The 22,282-nt window shown below is 57.1% G+C and overlaps 3 protein-coding genes across 3 annotated transcripts in view; 1 reads left to right on the forward strand and 2 right to left on the reverse strand.

Annotated features, from left to right (window-relative positions):
• Positions 1 to 22,282, reverse strand: part of LOC135404776 (gastrula zinc finger protein XlCGF26.1-like) — an 86,245-nt gene that overhangs the window by 34,251 nt on the left and 29,712 nt on the right.
• Positions 16,780 to 19,558, reverse strand: LOC135405960 (C-type lectin domain family 2 member D-like). The gene is made up of 5 exons (XM_064640473.1): positions 19,354 to 19,558; positions 18,159 to 18,269; positions 17,694 to 17,875; positions 17,321 to 17,421; positions 16,780 to 17,021 (listed from the first exon to the last, which is right to left on the reverse strand). The coding sequence occupies exons 1-5, from the start codon at positions 19,556 to 19,558 to the stop codon at positions 16,862 to 16,864; spliced, it is 759 nt and encodes a 252-aa protein (XP_064496543.1). The 3' UTR covers positions 16,780 to 16,861.
• LOC135405961 (uncharacterized) lies at positions 19,447 to 21,203 on the forward strand. The gene is made up of 5 exons (XM_064640474.1): positions 19,447 to 19,641; positions 20,024 to 20,140; positions 20,493 to 20,643; positions 20,676 to 20,990; positions 21,080 to 21,203. The coding sequence occupies exons 1-5, from the start codon at positions 19,557 to 19,559 to the stop codon at positions 21,201 to 21,203; spliced, it is 792 nt and encodes a 263-aa protein (XP_064496544.1). The 5' UTR covers positions 19,447 to 19,556.

Consider the following 22,282-nt stretch of genomic DNA (forward strand, 5'->3'; position numbering starts at 1 on the left):
CCAGGGCCCATTCCAGAATGGAGAGGACAGGCTGTGACACCACAAAGGAGCCCTTGACATATGGATGGGGTTGAACTGTCACATGGTGGGGGCTTGGTTCTTTGGTTTCCAGAGGCTGTTCCAGAATGGAGAGGATAGGCCAGAATGGATAGGACAACAAAAGGGCCCAAAGCACATGGGTTGGTCTGCACTATGGTGTGGGGTGTTGGTTCTTTGGTTGCCAGGGCCTATTCTGGAATGGAGAGGACAGGCTGTGATAAGAAGTGCCTGTCAGAACTGCATAGACGGATGCACAAGAATCTTATGTGGGCATATTCTCTGCTCTGCCCTGCACATCTCTGTGCTGGGGTCAAAACATAACCTCTCTGCTTCCCTCTCCTGAGGGACTTGTTCTTAGACATCCCTTTCCCCTCCCGGCAATTCCCAAGCCTGGACCCGGCTCTTATCCCCTCTCTGCCTCAGAGCCCTCAACTTCTCTTGCAGAGAGCTGGCCCACAGCCTGCGCTGGGGCAGCATTTCCTTCCTGGGCCCTTTCCAGCTGCCCCCATGGGGACACTTCCATTTTCTGGGCCAGGCCCCAGAGGCAATCCCAGCCAGTCCTGCCCCTCGTCCCCAGCCCGGCTCACTGACTCCTGGTGGGCCCTGGAAGCCAAGAGCCAAAGGCCGACCCCCCCAGAGTGCAGCCCCACCCATCTGCACTGAGGCCCCAGGGCTTCCCTTTCCCAAGCAGCCCCTGCAAAGCCTTGTCAGAGAGAAAACTGGGTGACCCGAGTCCTGGATGCTTTTAGGAAAGAGGTGTAAACATTTCTTGTCTAATGGAGGGGGGTGACTTTTTAATACTTGACCTTTGCAGTTCTCCATTTGGGGGCAGGATGTCCTCTGGGCCAATGTTTTGTTCCCTTTGCAGTGAGTGCAGCCTCAGAGGGCTGAGCCCTCTCTGGCTGGGCTTGGCCTCTCCTGCAGAGACTCAGGCCTGGCTGGGCTGCCCCAGGCAGACGCTGCAGGAAGAAGAGCTCAGGCCGCCTGGCTCTGGTGTCCCTGGGGCTCAGCCTGTGCCCCATTGCTGTGCAGGGGCTGAGCCCCACCTCTGCCTCGGGGCCTTGGCCAAAGGGCTGGCAAGGAAGAGGCCCAGCAGCCTTGGGGCCTGCCCAGCTTTCCTCCTCCCTGGGGGCTCTCAGTCCTCCCCTGACACCGTGTGGGCCCAAGGCCTTGCTGGCTTTGGGCTCACGGCCTGCCGGCACCATCCCAACGGCCTGACCCCCCTCCTTCCCCTCTCTCCAGCCTCTCCTGCCTTTTCTGGCAAGGGGCCATCCAAGGAAAACCCCGGTTCTCAGCAATGGCACCTGTGGCACGGCTGCAAGGCTCGAGTGGGCCAGGCAAGAGCAGGAGCACAGGGAGCCTGAGGAGCCAGGAGATGCCCTGGCTGGGCATCGTGCTGCTGCGGGACGAGCTGACACCTCTGCACAGTCTCTGCCCGTCCCTGCCAGACGACTTCTGCCCAGGCTCTGGGCACGGGGACGCAGCACTGACAGTTTTCAGCCACCGCGCTGTTCCACAGAGGCTGTGATGTCACAAGGCCCTTGCCTGGCAGCCAGGAGATGGGCAAGGCAAGGCAAGGACGGAGCCTCTGAGCCACCAGCACGCTGTCCCCAAAGGCTGGGGTGGCACAGAAGCCCAAAGTCCCTGAGGTTGGCAGAGACTTGGGAGATCAACCGGGGTCCAGCCTACGCCCCATCCCCAGCACGTCAAGCAGACCACGGCACTCAGTGCCATGGCCAGTCTTTGCTTAAACACCTCCAGGGACGCTGACTCCACCACCTCCCTGGGTAGCTCAAAAAGCTCTGAGGCATCACACCTCTTCTTTTACAGTTCTATCACGACTTTTTATAAGTCAATCATATTATAGAGCTCCATTTCTATGTTAGTTCTGTAGACCTTTTATATATCTTTATATACCTTTTATATACTTTTATATACCTTTTTTAAACCTTTTAATGTCTTAATAAAATTCCAGGGATCTTGCTTGGAACTCCCTGGATCCAGGGACTGAGAGGATCTCCCTGAATAACACTTTCAGTGGGCACTGGAATCCTCAGGGTCCTGGAACCCCTGGAGCATCAACAGCTTTGTCTCTCCAAAGGGGTCCCAATTTGTTTCCAATGGTTCAAGGATACAAAATAAACCAAATACCAGTTTCCAAAACCAAATCAACTTATAAGTCCAGAAATCACAAGTTAATATCCAAAATACCAGAACGGATTTCTTCAAGATTCTTTCTTTGCAACGTGAAGTACTCATAATACAAAAGAAACCAAATACCTGTTTCCAAAACCAAAGAAACCAAATACCAGTTCCAGAACCAAATAAACCAATGAGTCCAGACTCCCAAATTAATATCCAAAATCATGGCTGGGCTTCGGGAATGAAGATTTAGGAAGGGCTCTGCCCACATTTGCTACAAGCACACTGGTGGCTAAAGAGGCCAATACAAGATAGACACGTCCAGTTGCAAAAGGCAGAGCAGAAAGACTCCTTGGATGGGATCGACAGGACACGGTTCTTTCTGCGTTGTCTTTTCTCCTCGATGGTGATCCTGCTGCGTTCTCAAAGGAAGCAGCAGCGTTAGAGATGGGGTGTCTCCAGACCTCACGACTGGAGGCCAGAGTAGACCAGTGATGAAGATCAATATGGGCAAGGCTAAGATGTTGTTTCAGGCAGTCCTTGTATCTCCTCTTCGGGGCTCCTCTCTTGTGGCAGCCGGTGGCAAGTTCACCACAGAGCACGATCTTAGGGAGAGGGTGGTTGGTCCTTCATCCTGGAGACGTGCCCTGCCCAGCACAGCTGTGTTCTCAGCAACATGGCCTCAATACTTGTGACTGCTGCCTGTTCTAGAACAGATGGATTGGTCACATCATCTGACCAGTGGATGTTTAGGATTGTACGGAGGCAGCGTTGATGGAAGCGTTCCAGGAGTCGCAGGTGGTGGCTGTAGATGACCCAGGATTCGGACCCATATAAGAGAGTAGACAGCACAATGGCTCTGTAAACACTGATCTTTGTGCTTTTCTTCAAGTGTTTATTTTGCCAAACTCTTTTATGGAGTTTTCCAAAAGCACTAAATGCCTTTGCTAACCTGTTGTCCATCTCTCTGTCAGTCTCACCATCCGAGGAGATGAGGCTGCCCAGGTAATTAAACTGCTGCACTGATTTGAGCTCTGATTGGCCAATGGTGATGTGGGGATGATGGAAGACTTCCTGAGGTGCAGGTTGATGGAGAACTTCTGTTTTCTTTAAGCTGACTTCCAGCCCAAAGAGCTCAGCAGCCTCAGCAAAGCAGGATGTTAAACGCTGCAGAGCTGCTTCTGTGTGAGCGACGAGGGCGGCGTCATCAGCATAAAGCAGCTCCTGGACAAGATGGTTTAAGGTCTTGGTGTGGGCCTTCAGTCTCCTTAGGTTGAAAGGGCTTCCATCAGTACAGTATCGAATGTAGATCCCGTCCTGATCATCGAGGTCTGCCGTGGCCCTTTGGAGCATCATGCTAAAGAAGACTGTGAATAGGGTAGGAGCGAGAACGTAGCCCTGTTTCACACCATTCTTAATTAAAAAGGGCTCAGAAAGTGCATTGCCATATCTGACTTGGCCGTGCTGATCCTCATGGAGTGAGATGATCATTTTAAGGAACTTGGGGGGACAACCTAAACGTTCCAAAATCTGCCACAGACCTTTTCTGCTCACAGTATCAAAAGCCTTGGTGAGGTCAACAAAGGTTCCATAGAGACCCTTGTTCTGTTCCCTGCACTTCTCTTGCAGTTGTCTGAGAACAAATACCATGTCTGTGGGGCCCCTGTGGCTCTGACTTCTCTAAAGTATCCATATATAAAACTCGATAACTTCCTTTTTAGAGCCTATTTACCTAAATGAGTTCATTTGACTTACATATATTAAGGGACGACTTTATTTCCTGGTCTATTTTTCCTGATGAAATAAATAATCCAACAATTCTGCTGGAGCCCGAGTTCTTAAATCACTGGAGTTTTCATTGCATGTATTGTGTAACAGGTTGAAAACTTCCTTAGCTGGCAGCTTGAACAAAACTCCATCCAATTCCCCGAGCTTGCAAACCTCCTTCTTAAACAGCAGGAAGAGCCCCAGTAGATGCCCAAGTGCTGCAGAATGGCAGGAAATGCAGGCAGTGCAGTGGTTGCAGTGTGTGAATCTCTGCAGTTCAGCAGAGGCTCCTCATCCCTCTGGAGCAGGGAGGTCACTGCTGGGAAGTTGTGCTGTGCAGAAGCCTTGAGCTCCTGTGGCAGGACGAGCACAGGGCAGTGCCACGGCCTTTGTGGGGAAGATCCTGCCGGGCCTGCCAAGTGCTGCTGCTCTTTGTAAAGCGGGAGAGTTGTGGGTCCTTGCGAGGAGGAGAATGAAGATGTTCAGCAGCAGAAAGCAGAGCAGAGCAGTGCCCTCCTTTTGTCCGGGACTGCCAAGGGGGCACTGAACCTGGCGAGCCCTGAGCCAGGAGCAGCAGGAGGGCAGTGTAAACCCGACAGTCCTGGAACAGCACGAGAGGCTGCAGAGGCGGAGAAGGAATTCTGCGGGAATACTCAAGTCCGGAATGCTGCTGGAAGCGTCCCTTTGGCCCCTAGAATTGCCCTGGGAGTTTGCTGCCAGGCTTTGCTGCTCTCCTGCTGCAGTGAGTCAATGGGAGCTGCTGGGTGCTGTGGGCTGGCGATGCCGTGGAGAGCAGCTGCCCGGCCGTGGTGCCCCTTGCCGTGGGTGCCGTGCGGGCTGACAGTGCCGGCGGGTTCCGTGGCAGCGCCGGAGCCCGGCGGGATCCGCAGCGCGTCCCGCCCGGCGCTGCAGGACCGGCAACGGCAGCGAGGGCTGCCAGGCCTTGGGAAAGCTGCGACCTGCAGGAGCTGTCAGGGCTCCAAGGCACAGCCCGGGGGGCAGCAGAGACACAGAGTTCCTGCTGTGCCCATTCCCGTTCCTGCCGTGCCCGTTCCCATTGCTGGTAATGCCCAGCCTGCTCCCAGTGTCCCCGTTCCTGTCCCCAGTGTCCCCATCCTGGTCCCCCACATTCTCATTCCCGCTCCAGGTGTTCCCATTACCAGGTGTTGGTAATGCCCCACCTGTTCCCCATGACCCCATCCTGGTCCCCCATGTCCCCATTCCCATTCCTGGTGTTGCCATTCCCAACTCTTGATGTCCCCATTCCCAGTTCCTGTTGTCCCCAACCTTTTGCTGGCTTTCCCATCCTGTTCCTGGTGTCCTCATCCCTTTCCCCATTGTCTCCTGGTGTTCCCATTCCCTCTTCCTGGTGTCCCCAGCCTGCTCTTGGTATCCCCATTCCCAACTTCTGGTGACTCCAACTTGTTCCCAGTGTCCCCATCCTGGTCCCCCAAGTCCCCATTCCCTTTCCTGCTGTCCCCAACCGGCTCCCAGTGTCCCCCATTCCTGTCCCCCTTGTTCCCATCCTGGTCTTCCACATCCCCATTCCCAGTGTTCCTATCCCAGTCCTGACGTCCCCAGTCCTATTCCTGGTGTCCCCAGCCTGTTCCCAGTGTCCCCATCCAAGCCCCCCCGTCCCCATTCCTGGTTCCCACAGAGGAACTGCCGGAGGCCGGAGGAGGGAGCCAGGATTTATTGCCCAAAGCAGGAGATTTTCACACCCAAACTAAGCCTCAGGAATAATTGTGGTCCTGGGTTTCACACGGGAAAAAGCAGGAAGTTGATCCATCGGGAAGAGTCGCAGGGGGGCCGGGGTGGGTGGGAGCAGCGGGATGAGCTCTGCCAGCAGCTCCTGCCTTTCCGCAGGGAGAGGGAAGGGGCAGATCCAGCTCCAGGATCGCTCAGGCTGTGATTCCTGCTGGGATGAGAGTGGGGAAAGGAGTCACCATGTCCCTATTCCCATCCCAGGGGATGGAGCCGGCTGTGGAGACCAGGGAGAGTAGGAACTGCTCTGGATTCCCTCCTGATCCTGCTCCATCCATCCAACCCCAATCCCACCCCAATCCCACTCCAGAATCCAGCCCTTATCCCAGTCCACAATTCCACCTGATCCCACTCTGGAATCCTGTCCTAGTTAGAACAGCTGGGACCGATTCCTCACTGGATGGGTGTAGTCCAAAACTGTGTATTCTATGGCCCTCCATGCCATTTTCCCAGGAACTGTTGTTGGGGGGGGGGAGGCCTGTGAGGTGGGGGGGGTGTTCCTGTCCTCATATCCTTTTATGGAATTCACCTCTCTGAGTATCCTCATACCCTTTTATGGAATTCCCCTCTCTGAGTATCCTCATACCCTTTTATGGAATTCCCCGCTCTGAGGGAACGAACTGAGCATCCTTTTATGGAATTCCCTGCTCTGAGGGGAGGACTGGGCATTCCTGCCTGAACTGGAGAATATATAAACCTGGAGTTTCAGAACCTTTCCACCACTCGTGGGATCCAGAGGAGGACTGCAGCTCACCGCTCTCAACCAGCCTGAGACCACCCCCCTCAACTGGACTGCAATCCCCACTTTTGACCAGACTGCAACAGCTCTCCCACCAGCAGGTATTTTTCCCCTCTCCCTTTACTTTGGACTCGGGGGGGGCCCAAGGAACACCACTTTGTTGATGGCCCAGGGTTCTGGGTTCTACATTTGGGTTTTGTGGATTAAACCCAATTGCTTGTCTGTATGATCAGACTTATTGGGCAAGGGGGGCTCAAGGGGGGCCCAAGGGGGGCCCAAGGGGGCTGGGCCAGGGGGGGAAGGGCTGCAGGGGGCGGATCCCGGAGGAGGAAACCCGCCAAAAGCGGCGGCCCAGCCATGGGAGGAGCCGAGCGGGAGCACAAAGAAGAGCAGCCAAAAGGTCCTGGGGGTCGCTCGGCAATGGTGGGGGGGGCGAGAGCGGTTTGGGGGCCCCCCGTGAGAGCCGGGGGGGAACCCCGGTAGCCGCGGAGTGGGGAGAGCGGAGAGGGGCGATCCCGGAGCTGGGGGACCCCCGGAATGCTGGAGGGGGGGGAGCAGAGAGGGAGCGCCGGGCCCCTTAAGCGGGGGTCCCGGAGAGGGGGAAGGCCTTGGAGTGTGGAGAGGAGGGGGGGCCTTGAGGCGGGGTGGGAGCCGAGAGCGCCAAGAGGTTTGCAAGGGTGGGAGGCGAGAGAGGAGGGCCGGCCGGCCCCGGGAGGCAGAGTGGGGAGAAGTGAGCCCTGGGACCCCCCTGGCAACACTAAAGGGGACCCCGGCGAGTGGGAACCCCCCGGAGCCGCGGGACCCCCGGCAGCCTGGAGAAGGGGGACCCCCAATGCAGGCAGAAGTGCCATCAGGCCAGACATAGGGGACACCCCTAACCCCAGAGAGCAGAGAGGGGGAACTCCTGGGAGAGGTTTTTGGGCTGAATGTTGGTGTTTTGGAGGTTATTATGGACACAAGATGCCTACAGCTGGACTTGGGCAGGAGGAACCCCCAAGGCAACGCACTCACTCCTTGTTTTCCCCCCCATCAGGATTTCTGCTTCCCAAAGCTTGGGCGGATGGAGGAGGAGGCTGCGAGGAAGAGGAAGATGCCGTGGGCCCCCCAGGCAGGTGAGGAGGAAGTCAGTGCCCCTTTGGGTCGGTCTTTTGTCTTTTGTGGCCGTCCTGCCGGGGCTGGAGTTGGGGGGATGTCCTTGGGCTTCCCTGTGGGCCGGAGGCAAATCCCCTGCGTGTCCTTGTTGCTTCCTGCCCCAGGCCCCGAGGTGAGGCCGGAGAGCGCGGAGGACAAATCCCGGCGGCAGAGCCTGGTGGGAGAGGCCGTTTTGAAGGGCTCCCCGGCGCAGGAAGGCAGCGGGGAGGAAAAGGGCCAGAGATGCCTCCGCAGGAAGGGCTCCAAAGCCAGCCCAGGGGGCTGTGAGGAGGAAAGAGCCAGCGTGTGCCGGGAAGGCGGCCGGAGCTTGAGGCGGAGCTGCGAGCTGGTGGTCCCTGAGCAGCCTCCCAGCAGGGAAAAGCCCTTCAGGTGTTTGGAATGTGGGAAGAGCTTCAGCAGGAGTACCCACCTCTTGAGGCACCAGCACATCCACACTGGGGAAAGGCCCTACATGTGTGGGGAGTGTGGGAAAAGTTTCAGGCAGAGCTCCACCCTCCGCAACCACCGTCGCATCCACAGTGGGGAACAGCCCTACACATGTGGGGAGTGTGGGAAGAGCTTCAAACGGAGCTCCCACCTGCTCCAACACCAGATGATCCATAGTGGGAAAAGGCCCTGCATATGTGGGGAGTGTGGGATGAGCTTCAAACGGAGCTCCCACCTGCTCCGACACCAGATGATCCACAGTGGGAAAGGCCCTACACGTGTGCGGACTGTGGGAAGAGCTTCAGGGACAGCTCCAGCCTTTGCAAACACCGTTGCATCCACACCAGGGAATGGCCCGACAAGTGCTTGGAATGTGGGAAGAGCTTCAGCACAAGCACCAAGCTGCTCAACCACCAGCACATCCACACTGGGGAACAGCCCTACACGTGTAGGGAATGTGGGACAGCTCCACCCTCTACACCCACCCTCGCCTCCACATCAGGGAGAGGCCCTACAACTGTGGGGAGTGTGGGAAGAGCTTCAGGCAGAGCTCTTCCTTGACCTCCCACCAACTGACCCACCGGTAAGAGAAGCCCCGAGTGCCCCGACTGCAGGAAGAGCATCACATGGACAGCGATGACATCACAGAGACAGCGGTGACATCAAAGGAACATTGGTGACATCACAGGGACATTGGTGACATCACGGGGAAAGCGGTGACATCACAGGGACAGTGGTGACATCACCAGGGTTTAATTTTGGTTTGAAAATCTCCTGCTTTGGGCAATAAATTCTGGCTCCTCCTTCGGCATCTGGCAGTTCCTCCCTGGGAACCAGGAATGGGAATGGGGACGGGGGAATGGGAATGGGGACAGGGGAAATGGGAATGCGAACACCTGGAATGGGAATGGGGACACCTGGAATAGGAGTGGAGACACCTGGAATGGAAATGGGAACACCAAGAACTGGGAATGGGGAAAACAGAAGTGGGATGGGAACACCAGGAATGGGAGGAGGGACAATAGGAATGGGAATGGGGACACCTAAAATGGGATGGAACACCTGGAAAGGGAATTGGAACACGTGGAATGGGAATGGGAACTCCTGGAATGGGATGGGAACAACTCGAATGGGATGGGAACACCTGGAACAGGAATACAAACCCGTGGAATGGGAATGGGAACACCCGGGCCCGGGCTGTGTCCCTGGTGAAACAGGAGGCCAGGCCCAAAAGAGTTGGAATCACTTGAATATGCATTTAATCACAGCTGAAGATTGTATAAAAATGCTGATTTTGTGTGAAGCCTTGGAGCAAGTTTGTCCAGCGCGAGCTGGCTTGCTCCCAACGTTGAATAAACAAATACCTTGCTGCTTAAAGAGAAAAAACTCTCTGAGAAGTTTCTCAGACCGATTTTTCGGATTCAGCGCCCAGTCAGTCCCAGGATGATCCCAGTCCCTCCTGGTCTCTCCCAGTTGCTCCCAGTTTCCTCCATGTGGTCCCACTCATTCCCAGTGTCCCCCAGAAGCTTCCAGCATGATCCCAGTTGCTCACAGCCACTTCCAGTCATCCCCAGTGCACTCCCAGTTGCTCCCAGGATGATCCCAATCACCTCCTGCATGATCCCACTCACTCTTGATATGATCCCAGTATGACCCCAGTCACCCTCAGTGTGTTCTCAGTTGCTCCCAGCATGGGCCAAACTGCTCCCACTGTGATCCCAGTATGGTCCCAGTTGCTCCCAGTTGCCCCTAGCACAGATCCAGTCACTCCAAGTATGATCCCGGTCTTCCCTCCTGACAGTCCCACTCAATCCCAGGTGCTTCTATTGTAAATCCAGTCACTCACAGTTCCTTCCAGTTGCCCCCAGCCTGGTCCTAATTCCCCTTCATGTAGTCCCAGTCACTCCCAGTATGGTCCCAGTTACCCCCACTATGGTTGCAGACACTCCCAGTATATCCCAGTAGAGCTGTCAGCATGCTCGTAGTCCTTCCCAGTCATTCCCAGATGCCCCAGTAACATTCCACTTTCCACCAGTATGATCCCAGTGACTCCAAGACACTCCCACTATATCCTATGTGGCCTCCAGTTGCTCCCAGTAGCCCTCAGTGTGGTCCCAGTTGCTCCCAGTATGATCCCTCTTGCCCCAGTTCTGGTCCTGGAGGGTCCCAGTGTGCTCGGATCCTGCTCCCGGCGGGGGTCCTGCTGGGTCCCAGTCCTGGTCCCGGTGTATCCCGGTGTCCCAGTCCATCCCAGTCCATTCCAGTCCATTCCAGTCCATCCCAGTCCATCCCAGTTCGTCCTAGTCCATCCCAGTCCATTCCAGTCCATCCCAGTCCATCCCAGTCCATCCCAGTCCATCCCAGTCTGTCCCAGTCCGTTCCAGTCTGTCCCAGTCCATCCCAGTCCATCCCAGTCCGTCCCAGTCTGTCCGAGTCCGTCCCAGTCTGTCCCAGTCCATCCCAGTGCATCCCAGTCAGTCCCAATACATCCCGGTCCATCCCATCCCATCCCAGTCCCTTCCCAGCAGCCGCCGCCGTTTCCTGGGTCCTGCCCCGCCCCCCCAAGATGCTGATGGGGGTCGGGGCTCCGTCTTTGCCTTCGTCTCCCTGGGCCTGCCTGGAATGAAGGGGCCGCTGGGACACTGCGGGACCTCCTGAAACCAAAGGAACCCGGGGAGAATTTGGATACTCCTGGAATCAAGGCACAATTGGGACACTGCAGGGCCCCATGGAAAAAAAGGAACCTTGTGACACTGTGGAATTCATGGAATCCAGGGGCCTTTGTGACATGGGGGCCTCATGGAACCAAAGGAAGCCTGAGGTGTTTCAGAAGGTCATGGAATCAAGGGGCCACTGGGACACTGCAGGGCCTCTGGGAATTAAAGGAACACTGGGACACTGGGGCAGGACATCCCCCCTGCATCGGCACCAAGACAATGCCCCATTTGCAAAGGGGTCAGTGCTGAGCTGAGAGGGGGCCGGGACAAGGCAGGAGATGTTGGACCCCAGACTGGTTTGACCCCAAATGAAGCCCCTGATTGTGAGGGAACCCCTGGAGTCCAAGGACTGTCAGTCCCTGGGTTTCTACCAGAAAGGGCCAGTCCCCTTTCCCAGGGGCAGGTTCTTCCAACAGAACCCTTCTTGGGGGGTGTGTGGAGATTCCTGCCTTGGCTGGGGACCCCCCAAGGTCACTGCTGGAGGCTGAGAGCAGAGATCTCCCCACGAGCGCTGCTCTGGGGGAGTTCCATCCATCCCTAATTAAGAATTATTGCTTGTTTGCCAGCTTTAGTAGAATTGCTTCAACAATTGCTTTAGTGTAGTGCCCTGTCCTATCTTATCCTGTACTACTGGTAGTTTTACTGTCTATGTTGTGTAGTAAATAATTCTGGTTTAGTCCTTTTGTCTGATCATTATTAGTAATAAGTAGTTCATTGATATAAATCTATCTGCTTTTCCATCATTAAAACCTGTGGGACAAAACTGGTTCAATCCCATCTCTATAATTCCTTAAATTCAAAGCATTGGCATAACCCAAGGCTGAGATTGGATCCAGCTGACCCCAGGCTCCTCTGGGAGCAGGAGTTTAGAAAGCCAGGGAGTCCCTTCTGCACCTCGGGACTCCAGGGCAGGACTTCTCCCATCAACTTTGTCTAAGCCTTGAACTCCCCCTGCCACAGGGGGGATGGGGGAAAGGGAGCAGGAAAGGGGAGAAAAGGTGGGAAAAGGGGGTGGTAAGACCCCTTCATCTGAGGGGCCAAAGGGGTGGGACCCCCAAAGGGAGCACAGGGAAGCTGTGGTTTAGTGGGACAATAGGAAAGGGGTGGGAAAGAAGGGAAAAGTGGTGGGCTGAGACCCCCAAAACTGAGTGTGAAGGGTGTTGGGACCCCAAAGTTATTGGGAGGGGGGTGGGAGCCCCAAACAGAGTGCAGGGGGGATGTGTGGGTTGTGGGGACCATAGGAAAGGGGTGGGAGAGGGGCAGAAAAGGAGGGGTGGGACAGCAGGAAGAGAAGTCCCATGGGGGTCCCTTGGTGTCCCCATCACTTGAGCCCTGGAGCAGTTCCCTGGGGCTCTGGGGGTGTTGGATCTGCACTGGGGGGGTCCCCAACCCCCCTGTTCATCCCTGGGGGGCTGATGGGGTGTTCCCCTCCACCCAACAGCCGGTGCTGCAGTGGCCATGGGGGAAAAGGTGGGAAAAGGGGGGTCTGGGGTGGCCCCTGAGCTCCCACCCTGCTGTGGGGTATCACAGCCAGCACGGCTTCCCCAGAGGAAAGACCTGCTGATCAAACCTGAGTTACTTTATGACAACATCACCCCCTGGCTGATCAAGGGAAGCCAATTGATGGGACCATTTTGGGTTTCAGTGAAGCTTCCCATAGTGTCTGTGCCCAGATCCCTCTGGACAAAGTGTCCAGCCCAGAGCTGGATAAACACACCCTGTGCTGGGCGAGCAATGGGCTCCCGGGTCGGGCACAGAGGGTGGCAGTGACTGGGGGGACATCAGATGGGGGTCACTAGGGGGGTTCCCCAGGGCTCCATCTGGGCCCTGTGCTCTCCAACATCTCCATCCATGACTTGGGCGCAGCACTGGAAGGGACACGGATCAAGTTTGCAGATGACCCCAACCTGGGAGGAGCTGCTGAGTCCCTGGAGGGCAGGGAGGCCCTGCAGAGAGACCTGGACAGATGCCAGGGCTGGGAATCACCACCCATGGAAGTTCCACAAGGGGCAGTGCCAGATTCTGCCCCTGGGATGGGGCAACCCCAGATGTGGGGACGGAGTGGGAATGAGAGGCTGGAGAGCAGTGCTGGGAAAGGGCCCTGGGGGTCCTGGGGGGTGCCCACTTGACCAGGAGTCAGCAGTGCCCTGGCAGCCAGGAGGGACAACCCTGTCCTGGGGGCATCAGGCCCAGCATGGCCGGGCCAGGGAGGGGATTGTCCCGCTCTGCTGTGCCCTGGGGCGGCCTCACCTCAATAGTGGGGCACTCTGGGGGGACACAATGGAAGGAAGAGATGGAGCCAGTAGAGAGTGTCCAAAGGAGGCCACCAGGATGGGGAAGGCTCTGCAGGGGAAACCAAAGGAGGAGATACTCAGGGCACTTGGTGTGTTCAACTGGAGAAGAGGAGACTGAGGGGAGACCTCATGGCAGTTCCAACTTCCTCAGGAGGGGCAGAGGAGGGGCAGGCCCTGAGCTCTGCTCTGGGGGGACCAGGGACAGCCCCCAGGGAATGGCCTGGAGTTGTGTCAGGGCAGGGTCAGGTTGAATGGGCTCAGGCCGCCTGGGTCTGGTGTCCCTGGGGCTCAGCCTGTGCCCCATTGCTGTGCAGGGGCTGAGCCCCACCTCTGCCTCGGGGCCTTGGCCAAAGGGCTGGCAAGGAAGAGGCCCAGCAGCCTTGGGGCCTGCCCAGCTTTCCTCCTCCCTGGGGGCTCTCAGTCCTCCCCTGACACCGTGTGGGCCCAAGGCCTTGCTGGCTTCGGGCTCACGGCCCGCCGGCACCATCCCAGCGGCCTGACCCCCCTCCTTCCCCTCTCTCCAGCCTCTCCTGCCTTTTCTGGCAAGGGGCCATCCAAGGAAAACCCCGGTTCTCAGCAATGGCACCTGTGGCACGGCTGCAAGGCTCGAGTGGGCCAGGCAAGAGCAGGAGCACCGAGAGCCTGAGGAGCCAGGAGATGCCCTGGCTGGGCATCGTGCTGCTGCGGGACGAGCTGACACCTCTGCACAGTCTCTGCCCGTCCCTGCCAGCCGACTTCTGCCCAGGCTCTGGGCACGGGGATGCAGCACTGACAGTTTTCAGCCACCGCGCTGTTCCACAGAGGCTGTGATGTCACAAGGCCCTTGCCTGGCAGCCAGGAGATGGGCAAGGCAAGGCAAGGACGGAGCCTCTGAGCCACCAGCACGCTGTCCCCAAAGGCTGGGCTGGCACAGAAACCCAGAGTCCCTGAGGTTGGCAGAGACTTGTGAGATCAACCAGGGTCCAGCCTACGCCCCATCCCCAGCACGTCAAGCAGACCACGGCACTCAGTGCCATGGCCAGTCTTTGCTTAAACACCTCCAGGGACGCTGACTCCACCACCTCCCTGGGCAGCCCATTTCAATACCTAATCCCTGTTTCTCTCCAAAAAGTCCTGCTCCTGTCCCTGACAAACAGCCCCTGACAGGCAGGTCCTCGTGTCCTCTTGTCCTGTCGCCTGTTGCCTCGGAGAAGGGGCTGAGCCCCACCTGGCTCCAGCCTCCTGTCAGGAAGTTGTGGACAGGGAGAAGGTCAGCCCCGAGCCTCCTCTTCTCCAGGTTGGAGAAGCCCAGCTCCCTCAGCTGCTCCTCACAGGACATGCACTGCAGACCCTGGCCCAGCTCCACTGCCCTGCTCTCCACCCACTCCAGCCCCTCAAGGTTCTCCCTGAATTGAGGGGCCCAGAGCTGGACACAGCACTCCAGGGGTGGCCTCACCAGTGCCCAGTCCAGCAGAAGCATCACTGCCCTGCTCCTGCTGCCACACTCTTTCTGATCCAGGCCAGCCTGCCCTTGGCCTTCTTGCCCACCCGGGCACCCGCTGGCTCAGGTTCAGCCTCTGTCCACCAGCACCCCCAGGGCCTCTCCTACGGGGACCCTTTGCAGCTCCTCTGCCCCCAGCCTGGAGCTGCAGGGGGTTCTTGTGGCCAGAGGTCCCAAAGGCACCAAAGGCACTCTTGAACCTCATGCCCACGGGCTCGGCCCAGAGCTCCAGCCTGGCCAGGTCCCTCTGCACAGCCTTCCTACCCTCCAGCACATCCACACTGCAAGCCAGCTTGGGGTCCTCTGCCAATTTGCTCCTGGAAGACTCAATGCCCTCCTGCACATCCCCACGAAAAATAGGCAACAGGACTGGGCCTGTTCCCCAACAAGTTCTAGTGCTTGGCAAAGGAGCCCACCCAGCAGTGGGGAGAAACTGCTGGCAGGAGATTGAATGGGGGCAATAGACAATGGATGATGGACAAGTTCTGGCCCATGGCCATTTGTTAGGAAAACAAAGTAAAAACTTAAGGCCTGCCATATTTCAGTGGTCAGAGACCTGGCAGAGAAATCTCTTTTTGAGACCTGGACACCAAGAAGGCTGAATTTCTAAACCACAAAGACCCTTAGAGAAACCACAGACAAAGACAAAACTAACACAGACAGTTACTGAGGCTCTCCCTATCTAGGGAAAAGACAGTTCCTTTGGATACATGTCTGGAATAAAGACAAGTGCCAGAAATATTCAAACACAAAAATTATCTTTCATTACAGTGAGAATAATAATAATAATAATAATAATAATCTTAGCAAACAGAATCAAGAACTAAAAAAGGATACAAAATATCTTATTGTGTGGCCTTAAAAACAAATACTACAAACAGCGTTTAATACAGTATTAACCAGTGATAAAAGGGGGTTAAAGGGATACCAAAAAAGGGATCTTAACAGAATATTATGGAGAACTATTAACACAATATTGATCAGTATAAAGGGAAATTAAAGGGAAATACTGTGAACAACTTATTTATGTAACAATATTCAAGAATAAAAGGGGAATTAAAGTGACACTAAAGGGATATTAAAAAGTTTGTTCTCTCAGTTGCTTCCTGTCAATAACCTGTGCTTACCCACACAGACAGGCCAGGGCTGTCAGGATCTGCAGCAGCTGGTCGGTGCCCGTGCTCAGCGGGCGTCCCCGCAGAGCCACAGTCTCGGTGGCAGGATGAGGATCGCTCAGCTCAGCAGTCCCGACACCCCATTTTATCAGTTCCACATTACACCACGTAGGGCCAGTACCCAGTATAAGGTGATGCCTGAATGGCAGCCAAACCCCTCCTGATCATGACCTCATGGCAACAGTCTGTGCCTGCCCTACTTGTAGGGCAAGGGGCCAGTGACCCCTGCCCACATCATCTTCCTCCCATCATCATCTTTCTCACCCCTATGCATGACCTCTACCATTGTGTTTCAAGGGTAGATGTATCCATCTTGCAGTATGTGGCAAAACCAAGGAAGAACTCAGCTCTGATAACAGGGGATATCAAGCTGACTTGCTAAAAAGCACAGTGGACCTTCCAATTCGCTTGTGCCATGAAGTTCCATTGTACCATACTCTGGCTGGTTTCACATCCTAATATGATTCCTTTCTCACGCCTCTATGCTCCATTGATCATCTAATTCAAAAGTACCCCCCTTACAGGAGGAGCGGCCAATGGGAGTGAGGGGGCGTGGTTTAATTGGCCAATCAGCAGGCGCCGATGGTGAGAAGAGCGGGAGTGATGCGGAAGTACCAGGAGGGTGAGAATGGGCAATAAAAGGCTCCTTTCTCACCCCAAAACCGCCCCCAAACCGCGGCCACCGCAGAAAAAACTTGAAATATGGCTGAAAACAGTGTGAAAAAAGGCTGATTTACCCCCCACCGAAATGGAGGGCCAAGAGAAGCACCGACCTGAGCTCCGCCTATTCTCCACCTATTATTAATATGGCTACATAAATGTCGTACTCATATAAATATGGCTACATAAATGTTGTCCTCATATAAATATGGCTACATAAATGTTGTACTCATATAAATATGGCTACATAAATGTTGTACTCATATAAATATGGCTACATAAATGTCGTACTCATATAAAAATGCATTTAAGGCAAATTGTATAAAGACCAGTTGCATTTGTGCAAACCTTTTGAGCAAGTTTTCTGTGGTGCAAACCACACTTGTGCTGCTCAAAAGGTCCAAAGGATAGGGGATAGCAGCAGTTCCTTGTACCTGATTTTTTGGATTCACCCTGAAAATTTCAGTTGCAGTGCTGGGGTGAAGCTCCCCCATCTGGTCAGAGATTTAGGTTGAAAGTCCTGGTTTGGGGTCTCTTAATTTCCCCTCCCACAGGACGAAGTTGTCGGGGCGGCTGCAGATCCAGTTCTTCTCCCTGTGGCACAGGGACGAGCTGATCCACCAGTCATCGAGGTACCCGCAGGGCCCCCCACCCCTCACCTCAAACCTGCAAAGCCAATGGGACCAGAGTCAGAAAGGGAAAAGAAAAGAAGAAAACTCCCCCCAAAAATGAAGAAGAGCTGGGATTTCCCCTCCAGCAGAGAAGGGCTTTGGCTGGGGGGGGTCTCTAATTCTCTGATCAGGGTTGGGGGGCAGCGACCTCGGCCCATCCCAACCCCCCATGGAAAGCCAGGAGCTGCCTGGACACGGGGCAGGAGAAGGTGCCCATCCCAGGATGGGGCATCCCAGACTCCAGGAAATCCCTGGGGCCCACCCCAGGGCTCCAGCACGGACACAGGGACCCACCTGCCATTCAAGGCCGTGCCATTGATCCACTCCCAGCCGTTATCCCTCATTCCCAGCCCAATCCAGTGGTTTGCTTCGCCTTTATAGCGCAGAAGGAAGGCCTGCAAAGCAAAGAAACGTTGGCTTTGGCCAGTCTTGCCTTCCCCACCTCCTCTTTCCTTCCTGTGTCCACCCCCAGCCAGACCTGGGGCTTTTCCCAAGGGCTTGGCTCCCGGCTCCAGCACTGGTAGCACTTTGGGGCCAGCCTGGGGGGTTTGGGGCTGGTTTTATCCTCTTGGTTTCCCCGTGTTTCCCACCCCAGGGCTGCTGCAGAGGCTCAAGCCCAGTCCTCACCAGTTCATCCCAGTCCTCACCAGTTCATCCCAGTCCTCACCAGTTCCTCCTTCGTGCTTATGGTGGCCAGGGAAGCTCCCAGGGCCTCACACCTTTCCCGGCCCATGGTCCAGTTGCCCTCAGCCTCAGAAAAATAATAACATTTTCCTTGGAAACCAGGCCAGGTGTCTGGGCACACGTGGGAGAATTCTGGCTCAGGGAAAGGGGGTCTCACACTGAGAACTGAAACACAGAAAGCTGAGTCAGACACGTGGGCAGCCCTGAAAAGCAGCAAAATGGGATTGATTCCTTGGGGTTTTTTTTCCAGCAGCTGGAAGAGGGAAACTGGGGATGATTCTCTTGGGAAATGTGTGACTGAGCGAGGAGCAGATGCCTGGAGCAAAGTGCAAAGCTCCCACTTTGGGAGCCTCCCTTGATGCCGGGAAGGTCCTGAGATCCTCCCACCTCCCAAAACAGAGGTGCCTGGCCCGGATCCTCCCCGTGGGGGTGCCTGGGTGGGACTCACCAGTCACTGCTCCAGCCAGGCTCAAGGTGAGGATCCCCAGGAACACACTCAGAGCGAGGAGAACACGCACCTTGGGGGATGTTCTCCAGTCTGACTCGGTTCTGTAGGACCCTGGGGCAGGAAAGAGCAGGGTGAGGATGGCCTGGCTCCTCTCCCCTCTGCTTTGCCCTCCTGTGCTGGACCATCAGTCCATCCCGAGCCCCACCCAGGACAGGGACCCCTCTGGGGGCTCAGGAGGGCAGAAGAGCTGAGGGGGGTCCTTCAGAGCCACCAACGTGTGTTTGAGGGCCTGGAGACTGATCTTCAGCCTCCAGAGGTGAATTCCACAGCCTGGAATTCAGTGCAGCTGTGCCTGGGCTGCTCCACACCCACCCAAAGGTTCCATCCCCATCCCACTGGTGCTGGCCCAGAGCAAGATGCTCTTCCCACACCCCGCCCTCCCTCGGATCGTTTGGGGTTTTCCCAGCATTACCACATTTGGACTCTTTCTCTGGATCACTGCAGGTGTTCAGGGCTTCCTCCTGGCTTGAAGAATTTGGCTTTTGGGTTCATTTCCCCATCCTTGCAGAGAAGCCTCAGGGCCCGGGGCTGATGTGTCCCTGGGCTCTGTGGGGTGGATGCACTCGGCAGCCTGGGGTGGAAGGAGAGGAGAGGCTGAGGGGACCTGCAGGGAGCTGAGACCTCCTGGGGCACAGCCCAACCAGCCACAACAGCCCCTGTGGGGCTGGCACTGGCTCTCAGCGTTATCTTGGTGCCAAGGGGCACCATCTGGCAGGGCTGAACCCACATCTGGGAGAGGAGGCAGCACAAAGGACAGAGGGATGGGAGGGGAAGAGATAAGGAATGGAAAGAGAGGGGAGCGGCAAAGATTAAAGAGGGAAAAACAACCCCAACAAATTAAGCAGAAAGGAAAGAAAAAGACAAGTTTAAAGGCACTTTAACTATTAAATAAATAAGTCATTGAGAGCTCACAGGTCAAAGGCAGCTGAAGTGTTTGCAGGGGACAGGAGCCCGTTAAGGGCTCAGAAGAGGCATCGAGGGCTTGGAGCAGAGTTTGTGCTTTGGGGCCCTTTTGCAAAAACACACAGGATGGAAAGTAGCCTGTGACAGTTCACAGCACCTGTTCTGCTCGAGTTTGGCTTTATTGAACTTCATCCCTTAAGTCTATCCAGATCCCTCTGCAGAGCCCTCCTGCCTTCCAGCAGGTCGACACTGCCTCCCAATTTGGTGTCATCAGCAAATTTGCTGATGATGGACTCAGTTGTGGGGCTTTGGTTTGGGTACAGGAAGCTCCGAACCTGCTGCCAGTTCACACCAGCCCGGGGGGGCAGCGGCGCTTTGGCTTCCTGTCCCTTCCTCCTGTGACCACTGCGGGTCCCCGGCGCTGAGCGGCGGGACATGGAGGACCAGGACGGCTACATGGCCTTAGAGCAGTGGAGGAAACGAGGGGCTGCGGGGAGCCCCCCGTCCTCCACGGGGGCAGGTACTGGGGAGGGTCGTGTCCGCTGGGCCCCCCCAGATCGGGGGGGGAAGAGGGACTCGGGGGGGGTACTGGGGGTGGGGTGATGTCACCCCTGGGGTCCCCAAGAGCTGCTCAGGGTGGGGAAACTGAGGCAGGGATTGAGGGAGGAGGGGCTGGGGTGGTTTCTCGAGGCTGTGTTTGGCTGCTGTCCCACCCCCCGAGCTGGGACCCCCCAAAAGAGGGAGCAGAGGGATTTTTTTGGGGCACCAACCTCCTCCTGCTCTTGTGCAGAGGGGGCTGCAGGGGTTTTGGGGGGGGTCTCACCAGGGTGCTTTGCCCCAGGACCCCCTGCCCCGGGCTCTGGGTGGGTGAGGGGGTGACGGGTGCTCTTTTCCACCCCCAGCTGTAGGATCTGGCTTTCCAGAACCCGGGGGGGTCCCCCCCACAGCCCCCCTGCGCCGTCCCCGCTGCCTCCTCGGGGCCCTCACGGTTGCACTGGTGCTGTCCCTGGTGCTGTGTGGTGAGTTTGGGGGGTGGGAAGGGGCACCCGGACCCCTCTGCCCCTTCCCACCCCCCCAGTGCCCCTGATCGGGCTGGGCATCCTCCTGTCCCAGTGTCCTGGTGGGTGGCAGAGAGGGCACAGCCCGAGGCGACCTGGAGGTGGGAGAACACCTCCCTGAGACCCCCCTGTGCCAACCTGGACGGCACCTTCAGGGAGCTGAGGAGGATCCTGTGCCCCCTGTGAGGTAACCCCCCACCCCCCGGTGGTCCCATCGATGCCCCCTCCCCAAACTTAAGCCAGGTTGGAGCCTCCCCCAGTCCCTCCCACGGTGCCTCAGCACGCCGGGGTCTGTCTGTCTATCTGTCTGCAGAGGCCGAGGGGTGCAGGCTCTACCCCGTGGGCTGGATGCTGGGCAGGACCAAGTGCTACTGGGTCTCGGAGAGGATGAACTCGTGGCACGGGAGCCGGGAGGACTGCGGGGCCCGCGGGGCCGCGATGGCGATGCCGTGGGACAAGGACGAGCTGGTGAAGGGACCGAGGGGACAGAGGGGCTGGAGGCACCCCAGGGGAGGGCAAAGGGCTCCCCAGAAGCCTGGGATCAGAGCCCTCATTGCCAAATTCCCCGCGGTGCCCGTGGCAGACCGGGGGGGAGGGACATGGGTCTGGCTCGGTCCCGGGGTGAGGACCGAGCCTGTTTTGGGGTGACCATCCCCGGCCCGGCAGCGCCACCACTGCCCCTTTCCCCGGGCCAGGATTCCCTCAATGAGACCCTGAGGAAACCCACGCGGCACTTCTGGATCGGGCTCTCGGTGCCCGCGCCCGGGATGGGCTGGACGTCGGTGAACGGCTCCCGCCCAGACTGGAGCCGGTGAGGAGCGCTGGGGGGGTCGGGGTGGGCACCCCCCTGTCCGCCGAGGGCCCCCCGGGGGTGACACGGGCCCCCTCCCGCACCCGCAGGTTCCCGCAGGACCTCGGGGAGGGTCCCGGAGCCTGCGGGGCGCTCAAGGGGGACAGGATCGACCCCCGCGCCTGCGACACGGGGCTGCAGTGGATCTGCCAGACGGAGTCCGCCCGGATCTGAGCCTCCATCACACCCAAAACCCACCGTTAATGCGCGAAAAAATCCCGATTCCCACGGGTTTGGCACCCACCGGCATCTCCCGGGGCATGGGCAGGACCGCGGTCAGGGAAAGTCGCCCTGGGTGGGCGATGCGAGGGCGGCGGGGTGCGAGGGAGGAGGAGAAATCGAACTACAAAAAGAATAAAAACTAAAAATAACTTGTAAAATTCACTTTGCGGGGGAGGTGGTCGCGAACAACCTCGCGATTCCCAGCTCCCACTGGTACCGCCGTTTCAGTCATGGGGCAGCGGCCACCCCCCGTGCGGGTCTTTTATTGCCTTCTCGCTCTTTTTGTTCCGTTCACACCCCCTATCTCTCCGCCCCGGGGTGGCCCTTTCTCCGCCACCGCCCCTCGCCCGCCTCTCGTCGCAGCTCTTCAGGGACACGGGGTGGGTCGCACGAGCCAAGGCAGGGTCTGTCTGTCCCTCCGGGCAGCTCCTCCGGCACCGCCGCGGCTCTGCTGTCGCGTTTAATTCTATTCTCTGTATATTTTATTCGCAGCTCCCACCGCGTTCGGCGCAGCCCTTCTGGCCACCCCCGAGAGCACCCGTTCAGTGACACCGCCGGGGGACCCCTCGGTGCAGCCTTTTATTCTATTTTACTCTATTTCTTGTCTTTTATTCTGTTCCCACACTCGCTGAGGCTCTTTTGGACCCCTCGGTGCAGCGATTTTAATGCCCCCGTGGAGCCAAGAAATGCCGGGAAACAGTTTCCACGGACGGAAGAAGCTTTTCGTGAAGTTTTTATCGCGTGACCTTATTCTCTTATTAATTAGTACCCAACCCCCCCCATTTACCGGGTGTCTCTCTCCTGCTCATGCTGATCGGTCGCAGCTGCAGTTCTTCTCTCCGCTGGACTCTGAAATGGTCGAGTCGGTGGTCGCGCCCTCCCACTGCTGGAATGACCTTCCCAGTTATGGTTCAGTCGGCCTGACTTCCCTCCTGTGCCTCCGGGCAGGGAACGGCCACGAGCTGGGCGGGGACCCCCCCCGGCACCCATGGACATTCCCTCGGGTCTTTCCCTGCCCGCAGCTCCCCCGC

Source organism: Pseudopipra pipra, chromosome W (genome assembly GCF_036250125.1).
Source record: "Pseudopipra pipra isolate bDixPip1 chromosome W, bDixPip1.hap1, whole genome shotgun sequence".
NCBI classification, from domain to species: Eukaryota; Metazoa; Chordata; class Aves; order Passeriformes; family Pipridae; genus Pseudopipra; species Pseudopipra pipra.